This window comes from Pseudonaja textilis, chromosome 2, assembly GCF_049901715.1.
Source record: "Pseudonaja textilis isolate UNSWEBS1 chromosome 2, rPseTex1.2, whole genome shotgun sequence".
Taxonomy (NCBI): domain Eukaryota; kingdom Metazoa; phylum Chordata; class Lepidosauria; order Squamata; family Elapidae; genus Pseudonaja; species Pseudonaja textilis.
The window spans coordinates 20,108,571-20,119,475 of NC_141991.1; the positions used below are offsets into that span (position 1 = coordinate 20,108,571).

The window sequence follows — 10,905 nt, forward strand, 5'->3', positions numbered from 1 at the left end:
CCTCTATTGATGTCTTTATGTGATGCAAAGAAGCTTCTACAGTTTTAAAACTATTGTCATGGCAAGAATAATACCCAAAGTATTATTAAAAGAAAAACAGCATAACCTGTTCATAAAATTGGCTTGTAAAAAAAATGCAGTGTTAAAGAAGAAATAGAATTGGGAATACAAATTGAGAAATGTTTTCCGTCTTCGATTAATGGAGCAATTATTAGTCATTCCAGTGAATTGATCTTTGAAATCTAGATGTTAAAATAAGTGGGAGACTCAAAGGGAACATGAAGGATTGCAAATAATTGTTAGATATAGGAGGAGAGAGTTGAGAGGACAGAGGATGGGAATGCCTAATTTCATTTATTCCAAACTTCTAGTTTACTATCATTTAATTTTCCACATTCCTCAAATATAAACATGCCTATATTATTGCTTATACAGTGCTGTGACCATCAACTAGTAGTCCTGGATGCATGAAAAAAGGATGGAAGAGAAGAATGCCACATCATGGAAAGAGTTTCTTCTACTTGGACTTCAATATCAAAAATCACCCACAATTTTTCTCGTGGCTATTTAGCTTCATGTTCTTTATTGCAATTATTGGAAACTGTCTCCTTCTCTTTGTAATTAATGCTGATTCTAGTCTTGACACTCCCATGTACTTTTTTCTCAAACAATTAGCTTTATTAGACCTCTGCCAAATTCTCACCATTGTTCCTCGAGTATTTGTCAGCTTTGTAACCAAGAGGTATACCATTTCGCTCTATGGATGTGTTACTCAGATTACGGTAACTTTGCTTTTAGGAGGAACAGAATGCCTTATCCTGGCTACTATGTCTTATGACAGGTATGTGGCCATCTGCAAACCTTTGCAATATCCCATCCTCATGTGGAAAAGCATCCTTCATATGATGTCAGTGGCAGCCTGGATTTGGTCCACTTTCCAGGCTCTAACTTGCTCTCTTTATGTCCTGCCCCTTCCCTACTGCAAGTCCAATGTGATGAAACATTACATGTGTGTTTATCCAGCCCTCATACAACTCTCTTGCTCAAATAATTCTGGTTTTAAAAAAGCAACCCACATTGGAAATTTCCTGGTACTTCTGATTCCCATCTCAGTCATCTTCTCCTCCTACATTGCTATCCTTATCCAGGTTTTGAGGGTACAATCTTCTGAAAGGAGCCACAAGGCCTTGACAACCTGTCTGTCCCATCTCTATGTGGTGGGCTTCCTCTATGGAGCAGCCATTTCGACCTATATGACTTCAGCTTCCTCTTATTCTGCTATGATTAATACAGTGTTTACTACTATTGTCCCTGCCACCACGAATCCTTTCATATACAGCCTGAGGAATCAAGATGTCTTATCTGCACTCAAGAAATTATTTGGAAAATGCAAACAGTGTAAAGGTTGGTCTACCAAGATAAATTAGGATGGAAGTATTTACGAAGGTAGACGTTCATTTTTCCTGAAATTTTTTTGATTCTATTGTTAATTAAAGTCATAATAAAATGTAAAAATCTGACATTCTGAATCAACTAACTCTCTTTGGCTCAAATTAGATTTAAAAGAATCTTGGTATTACCATCACCATGGTAACGAACATTAATTATTTGGGAACCAATCCATATTCATCCACATCTCCAAGCCATCTCCACTTCTCTCCGGAAATCTCTTTCTCCTATCTCCTGATCCTCCAACTCCACTTTTCCTCTCACTTGCTTACTATTATTAATTGGAAGTAGCTAATAGAATGAAATCCATTTTCATGAACTTCTTTTACTCTTCATTAATTGAATTTTTAAAATCCTGTTGCTCTATATGCTGAAGTATTTACTTACTTATTTGTTTGTTTATATTTTATGTTTCTAGACCACCCATCTCCTTCAAGGAGGGGTTAACACACTTATAATGCTGAAACAAAACCAAAACCATAGAATTGGAAGAAATCATCAAAAATCAAAAATAATCTTGCATGTGGTTTGATCCCTAGCATTCCTTGGCTTTCTAAATCTTTTTATGATTGAGCTGACAACTTTAGTTTCTCTGGGGTAATTTTTGTGGAGGCGATAATTGCCTAATTTGACCACATATATTTGACCTGATCTTTCAGTTCTCTCTGGGAAGATCCATTTGGGTTATGATCTTTTAGCTTGCCCCCATCACCAAATCCCCTACATTTTGCTACTATGAAGCCAGCATGCCTCTCCCACCTGGATGCTTTCAAACATATTTTTTTCTTGTTCTGGATTCTACCACCATATCAAATTTGGTTTCATCCTTTTCCTATTTTGGGACATTATCCCTTTTTATAGGGAAGAGAGAGTGGACACAGACCCCGTTTACATAACCTTTTAAAAGTCAAATGTAGTCAAAAGGGTTCACAAGAGGGGGTGAGTTCCCTTAGCTCAGAATTGAGAGGGACATCAGAGGACATATTGAATGTGGTTCGATCCCCTGTTCATTGAAGCATCTGAAAGTGGGTTGATAAGTTTTATGATCAAGTTCAATTTAAAACTGACAGAACTTGTATGTCAAGTCTGAAATTGATATGTGTGTAGCCATTTTATTTAGCCTTTTTATATATTCCTTTTCTTTCTTTCTCTTTGCTGGTATTGGGAGGAAGGGTTTCGGGCTTGCCACATTCCTAAGGTGGGAGGAGTGGAGAGAGAGAGGGTTGTTTAGGCTAGGTGGTGTTTCTTCCTGTGGGAATGAAAGCTGACCTTGCTGAGACCTGGAGGTGGAGTTTGATTATATTGAAGAATGTCACTTTTAGAGGTTGTTTCTAACTTCCAATATTATGTAGTGTAATTCCGGGTTGTGTCAGATCCAGAATTACAACGGACATTGCCAATTTGGTGCTATTCTAAATAAAAGAAATTATTATGGAAGATGGACTTTTCTGTTTCCTTTTTGAATGGATTTCATCGCTTGGAAGCCTGACATTGTAAGTGAGATGTGCTATTTGTGACTGAAGACTGGAATGCCAAAATTGGAAATATTAAAGAGGAAATGAGTTTGGATTGTATGGTTTAGGACATTGAAATGAAGGCGGATATCAACTTATCAACTTTCACTTCTCCAATAATTGCTTCATAGCTAACACATTCTTTAAAAAAAGCAAAATGACACCTTTATGCAAGGATATCACTGAAAGAAGCATATAGAAATCACATTATCTTATTTCTCACAGGAGGTGGAGGAGCTCAGTTACAGCTCCAAATATATGGCCAGGTGCTGACTATGGAACAGATCACAAACTGCTCATGGGGAAGCTCCAAGATATCCTAAAAAAAGAAGAAAGCCAGTCGGTCCCATGTTTTGACTTTGAGTATATACTCACTATTTTCACAGAGAACATCACAAATCACTTTTAAGTCCTGAATTAACTAATGGAGAACCAGAATTATAGAATAAACTTTTTTAAAAAATCATTAATTAAAATTTCCAGATGCTGTTCTACCTTCATCCACTGGCTCCTGGGGGGCCACAGTGTCATCACAGGGGGTCCACGAAGTTTTGAAGAAATGTTATGATTTAAAACTCGAGTTAAGTCTTGATGATCCAGGAAAAAAGGTATTTAAAAGCAGTCCATGATGAAAAAAAGTTTGAGAACCACTAATCTAGAAAACTCTTCTACAATACTCATTGTTCTCATAATACAGATGGAGCCTAAGAATGAGATAGGTGAGGCATGACTTCAGGGCTTATAATTAAATTAAGCAGACACTGTATGATTAGCATCTGGATGAAAGACCATGTGGAATACTCTCATGTTTTGTGATGAAAGAAAATAGTTCAACACAATGCACACCTTTTATGCCCCCATAATATGCCCCATAAGATAAACATGCTCAATGATATGGATGTGAAAACTTCAATTATACAAAATCAACCAAGACTTCAATGAGCTTATCAGTCATCCATTTAGAACAGATTTGGTGATATATTGAGTTTTTTTTAATACTGGAAAATCATTTAACATTTTTAATTTCATTTTAGTGTTTATGGACAAGGTACTGGGATTCTTGCAGAAAACTTGGTTGTGGCATTATTTGCCATGGGAAAGCCAGATATACAAAATTTGGGCAATATTCAGTAGAAGTGAAAGAAGCAATTAAAATATACAGTAAATGTTTTTAAAAAATTAAAAATGCATGATATTATTAGGCAATGAATATGATACATACTGTATATAAAAAAGTTCCCTTCTCAGCCCTATGGGTGATATGTATGCTCTTCGTCTTGAGATCTCTAGCAGAGGCCTGGGAATTGGAGGTTCTGCACAGCATCTTAGCTGTTCTTAGCACTGTATTCTTCTGTACAAAGAGCTCTGATGTTGTTCCTGGGATCTGTTTGGAGCCCCACTCCCAGCTTAGAAGTCATAGTCCCGAGTACTCCCACCATCACAGGGACCATGTTGGCATTTGCTTTCCACATCTTCTATAGTTCTTTCCAGTGGTGGGATTCAAATTTTTGTACTACCGGTTCTTTGGGCGTGGCTTTCTGGGTATGTCAGGGGACGGATACTGTAAAATCTTCTCCAGTCAGAGGTGCTATTTGCCGATTCTCCGAACTACTCAAAATTTCCACTACCGGTTCTCCAGGACTGGTCAGAACCTGCTGAATACCACCTCTGGTTCTTTCTCAAGGTCCTGGTATCTACTCAGCTTCTTATACTCTTTTTTCCTGTTGTTGTTGTCACTCGGCACCACTACATATATAATCATTGCTGTTCCTTGTCTACTACTACAATGTCTGGTTGATTGGCCAGTACAGGTACACGCTTGTCCATTGGATCTGGAAGTCCCACAGAATCATAGCCCTGTTATTCTTGACAATCTTTATGGAATCTCACATTGGGAGGTTCTAACCCATACATTGTGCAGATGTTCCTATACATAATGCCAGCTATTTGATTGTGTGTTCCTGCCTGTAACTTACACCCTGCCATATGTCTCTGAGACAGAATAACATACACCATAGACACATGCAAAACTCTCTCTCTCTCTCTCTCTCACTCTCCATACGCGTGCACACATACACAAAATCTGACTAATCTGTCATAGTTCTTACAATAATTCTATATAGTAGGAATATATATATATATGGATCTTTGGTTGTTCGGGTTTTCTCCCACGTAAGATTCGAAGTATCTAGAGCAACGTTTCGATGAAGTCTCATTCATCATCTTCAGGCTTCTGTCTCCGGCTCTGTGCTTCTCAGAGTAATGGAGATTGCAGCTGCTTCCTCCTTTTAACTGCCAGTGGGGTGGGACTTGATTGGGTGGGGGCTTGGCTGTGTTCTGATTGGGTGGGGGTGTGTTCTCATTGGTAGGGGTTTGGCTGTGTTCTGATTGGTTGGGGGTTAGCCGTGTTCTGATTGGTTGGAGCGTGTTCTGTTCAGGTGGGGGCTTGGTTGTGCTCAGGTTAGTCTTAGTTGCTGGGGGATTTGAGCTGGAGAGTTGTGATCTTGCTGTTTGGCTTCTGGTTCGTGGTCCTGCTGCATCTTCATAGTGGGTATCGGTTTGCTTCATGTATGGCTCAGAGGGTTTGAAGTGGGTAGTGATGCAGCTGCAGTGCAGCTTCTGGTCCATGGTCGTTTCTCATTTTCTGAATGGGTGGGAGTCTGTTTTCTACATGGAAGTGTGGTGGTGGCATCTTGTGTGGCTCTCATGGGTGTGGGTCCGGTGTCCTTCTTCATGTTAGGTACTCGTCTGTTCATGAGGGCGGGTTTCCAAATGGCTGGAAGGCGGGAGGTGTCATCTCGTTTGTTCATGCTGTGTGGGCGTTTTCTATCTCTATGGCTTCTCTGATTATTCTGCTGTTGAAGTGTTCGGTTTTGGCGATAGTTCTGGTATTTTTAAAATCAATTTCATGTCCTGTGGCTTTGAGGTGTTGGACCAGGGAAGAGGTCGTTTCTTCTTTTTGAGTGAGTTCTTATGTTCTTCAATGCGTGCACTTATTCTTCTGTTAGTTTGTCCAATGTATGTGGTAGGGCAGGCAGTGCAGGGGATTTACGTATACTCCTTGGTTTTCTAATTCGATTTTGTCTTTGGGGTTTCTTAGGATGGTGGATATTTTTCTGTTTGTGCAGAATGCTGTTTTGATGTTGTGTTTTGGAGGATCTTGCTAATTTTGTCTGTAGTGCCTTTTATATATGGGAGGAGGGCTTTGCTGTTTTCTTGTTCTCTGTCTTGGATTTTGGTTGGGGTTTCTTTTTGGATTAGGTGGGTAATCTTCTTTCTTTGGAATCCATTGGCTGTAAGTACGTTGGTGAGAGTGTGTAGTTCGGTTTTTTGGTGTTGTTCATTGGCTAAGCATTTTGTTCTGGAGATGAGTGTCTTGGCTACGGAATTGATCTGTGCTGGGTGGTGGTGTGAGAGTGCATGTAGATAGCGGTTAGTATGTGTTTTCTTCTGGTAGATGGTGTGTCCTAGGGAGCCATTGGATCTTTTGTATACCAAGACATCTAGGAAGGGAAGTTGATTGTTGGCTCCCCAAAATACACAAAGAAGGAACCCCACTCAGACCAATAGTCAGCTCCATAGGCTCACCTCTACAAAACCTGGCCAAATTTCTTGCCAAACAACTACAACCCTATGCAGAATCCATCAACTCACACGTAAGAAACTCATTCCAGTTCATCGAGATCATAAAGAAACAAAACTTACAACCTAGCCACCTACTAGTAAGCTTCGATGTCATATCCCTCTTCACCCAAGTGCCAATAAAAGAAGCCTTGACAGCCATCCAAAACAAATACAACCCCCCAAGCACATCCTAGATCTAACCAACCATTGCCTATCCAATACTTACTTCACCTACAATGGACAAAAATACAAACAAATAGAAGGAGCACCCATGGGATCACCCTCTCACCTGTCATCGCAAACCTCTACATGGAACACTTTGAAACACAAGCTCTAGAAAAATACGACCACAAACCCAAACTCTGGCTCAGATACGTAGATGACACCTTCATAATCTGGCCACACGGGAAAGAAAAACTGAACAACTTCCTCACATACCTCAACAGCCTACACCCCAAAATACAATTCACCATGGAAACAGAAGCCAACAATCAACTTCCTTCCTAGATGTCTTGGTATACAAAAGATCCAATGGCTCCCTAGGACACACCATCTACCAGAAGAAAACACATACTAACCGCTATCTACATGCACTCTCACACCACCACCCAGCACAGATCAATTCCGTAGCCAAGACACTCATCTCCAGAACAAAATGCTTAGCGATGAACAACACCAAAAAACCGAACTACACACTCTCACCAACGTACTTACAGCCAATGGATTCCAAAGAAAGAAGATTACCCACCTAATCCAAAAAGAAACCCCAACCAAAATCCAAGACAGAGAACAAGAAAGCGGCAAAGCCCTCCTCCCATATATAAAAGGCACTACAGACAAAATTAGCAAGATCCTCCAAAAACACAACATCAAAACAGCATTCTGCACAAACAGAAAAATATCCACCATCCTAAGAAACCCCAAAGACAAAATCAAATTAGAAAACCAAGGAGTATACGAAATCCCCTGCACTGCCTGCCCTACCACATACATTGGACAAACTAACAGAAGAATAAGTGCACGCATTGAAGAACATAAGAACTCACTCAAAAAGAAGAAACGACCTATTCCCTGGTCCAACACCTCAAAGCCACAGGACATGAAATTGATTTTAAAAATACCAGAACTATCGCCAAAACCGAACACTTCAACAGCAGAATAATCAGAGAAGCCATAGAGATAAAAACGCCCACACAGCATGAACAAACGAGATGACACCTCCCGCCTTCCAGCCATTTGGAAACCCGCCCTCATGAACAGGCGAGTACCTAACATGAAGAAGGACACCGGACCCACACCCATGAGAGCCACACAAGATGCCACCACCACACTTCCATGTAGAAAACAGACTCCCACCCATTCAGAAAATGAGAAACGACCATGGACCAGAAGCTGCACTGCAGCTGCATCACTACCCACTTCAAACCCCTCTGAGCCATACATGAAGCAAACCGACACCCACTATGAAGATGCAGCAGGACCACGAACTAGAAGCCAAACAGCAAGATCACAACTCTCCAGCTCAAATCCCCAGCAACTAAGACTAACCTGAGCACAACCAAGCCCCACCTGAACAGAACACGCCTCCAACCAATCAGAACACGGCTAACCCCCAACCAATCAGAACACAGCCAAACCCCTACCAATGAGAACACCCCCACCCAATCAGAACACAGCCAAGCCCCCACCCAATCAAGTCCCACCCCACTGGCAGTTAAAAGGAGGAAGCAGATGCAATCTCCATTACTCTGAGAAGCACAGAGCCGGAGACAGAAGCCTGAAGATGATGAATGAGACTTCATCGAAACATTGCCTAGATACTTGAATCTTCGCGGAGAAAACCCGAACAACCAAAGATCCACATACAAATACCAGCGAGAACCTCAGAAAAATATATATATATATATATATATATATATATATATATATATATATATATATATATATATATATATATATATATATATATATATATAGTCCTCAAAATTCAGCTACAGCACTCGGACAAAGAAATAGCTAAGCATCTAAATAACTATCACATGAGGCAAAGGAAATTAAAAAGTGACTAAATCCTATATTGCACAGCTATCTTTTGCAGCACTTCTATCAATTTCAAGATGTAATTTAAATTACAATGTATTTAGGCAGATGTTTTGATGATATTTTTTATTATAGGTACTGAATTGGCCATTAGGTTCTCAAAGAAGCATATCAGCAGCCTTCCTTTTACCCATACCCTCATTCACTGAATTGACATACATTTTGTAAAGGATTTCCTCAGGGCTGCCAAGACATCCTGATTCCTCAGGCTGTAGATGAAAGGATTCATTGTGGCAGGAATGATGGTAGTAAAAAGAGAATTGATCATGGCCTTTTGTGCTGAATAGGATGAAATGGGTGTCATGTAAGTCAAAATGGCTGCTCCATAGAAGAGACCCACCACGCACAAGTGGGATAAGCAAGTGCCCAAGGCTTTGTGGCTCCTTTCAGAGGAATGCGACTTCAGGACTTGCAGGAGAATGGCCAGGTAGGAAGCAAGGATGATTGAGACAGGGATGAGAAAGACCAGGAAAGTCCCGAGATATACCGATCTTTCGAATGCAGAATCATCAGAACAGGACAACTGTATGAGGGCTGTATACTCACAAGCAATATGTCTAATCACATTGGACTTGCAATAGGGAAGAGGCAGGACATAAAGGGAACAGTTCAAAGCCTGCACAGAAGACCAGAACCAGGCAGTTATTGATATGATGTGGCAGATTTTGCTCCTCATAAGAGTTGGATACTGTAAAGGCCTACAAACAGCCACATACCTATCGTAGGACATGGCTGCAAGGATCAGGCACTCTGATCCGCCCCTAAAAAGTCTGACAAAAATCTGAAAAACACACCGGTATAGTGAAATTGTATATCTTTGGCTTACAAAATGGGCTGTCATTTGACAGACAGACATGGACACTGGGCAAGAAAGTACAGTATTTACATTTCTATTTTTCAAATAGAAATAGTCCCCCTCCTTTTCAAGAAACAAATCCTTCCAATTTCCCAAAACAGGACTTTCTGGCTTGGGTGACCCATAGTTTACACTTGCTCTTTTTTTGTAGTGCAAAGAGGCATTAAAGCGAAGACGGAGACTTATTTGTTTCAGAAATGAGCCAGAAGGTCTAAATGTTGAGATGCTCCTGGCTTCAAATGAGGAAAGGTTTGCAACAAAGAGAACCAATATGGTGATGAACTCTTTCCACAAAGCTCAGTTAATTTTAGGACTCTGTTCTTGCTTGGAACTTTCCAGAGATTCTGGAAATGATAAGGAAGGTGATTACAAGGGTAATCCTAAACACAATGGCCTCTGGTTATTCCATGCGGGGCACTTTTAATGTATATACATAATGGCATCAAAGTAGATATTAAAATTTAAACTCTAAGAAATTCATTCTCCATTCTACACCATGAAAGGAACGTTTTTCATTAAAAAAAAAACCCTTAAATAATAATTCTGTACAATATGTGTACATCACCATGCACAGATAGTTAAAGTAAATGTCACTTTCCCTAGGTATGCTAATAATTTAAGTAGATTAGAGGATTTAATATTTTAGACTCAAACTCCATTATGCAGACTTAGGATTCTAGTTCACTTTTCTGTCAGTAAAATAACAGCAATTAAAAAGAGATATCAAATGCTATCGAATACCAATAACTGTATTTCACCTGGAGCAGATGCCCAGATTTCAAACAGAAAATATTCACTGTTAGCAGTAGGTTTTTATTAGCTAGTCGGTCATGCAATCTGTGCTTTCGGAAGATTTTTCTCAGAGCTTCCAAGACATCTCGATTCCTCAAGCTATATATGAAAGGGTTTATCATGGCAGGTACAATGGTAAAGAACAGTGTATTAATCATGGCTTCCTGTGGCGAATAAGAGGATGCAGGTTTCATGTATGTTGCAAGACAAGTGATATAGAAGATCCCAACTACACACAAGTGAGACATGCAAGTTCCTAAGGCTTTGTGGCTCCTTTGAGAAGATCGTACCCTCACAACTTGGAGGAGGATGGCAACATAAGAGGTGAGGATAACTGAGAGGGGGATGAGAAGTACCAGGAAATTTCCAGCATAAATTGTTCTTTCAAAATCAGAATTATCTGAGCAAGACAACTGGATAAGAGCTGGATAATCACAGATGTAATGGTTAATCACATTGGACTTGCAGTAGGGAAGGGGCAATACATAAAGTGAGCAAGTGAGAGCTTGGACAGTGGACCAGTGGTTGTTTTTGTGTGAAAAATAAGAGGAGTATTACGTATGTTTGCTG

At 40.0% G+C, this 10,905-nt stretch overlaps 1 protein-coding gene across 1 annotated transcript; it reads left to right on the top strand.

Annotated features, from left to right (window-relative positions):
- Positions 1 to 827: 827 nt before the first annotated feature.
- Positions 828 to 1,427, top strand: LOC148126795 (olfactory receptor 2T27-like). The gene has a single exon (XM_087923148.1). The coding sequence runs from the start codon at positions 828 to 830 to the stop codon at positions 1,425 to 1,427; it is 600 nt and encodes a 199-aa protein (XP_087779274.1).
- The last annotated feature ends 9,478 nt before the right edge of the window (positions 1,428 to 10,905 follow it).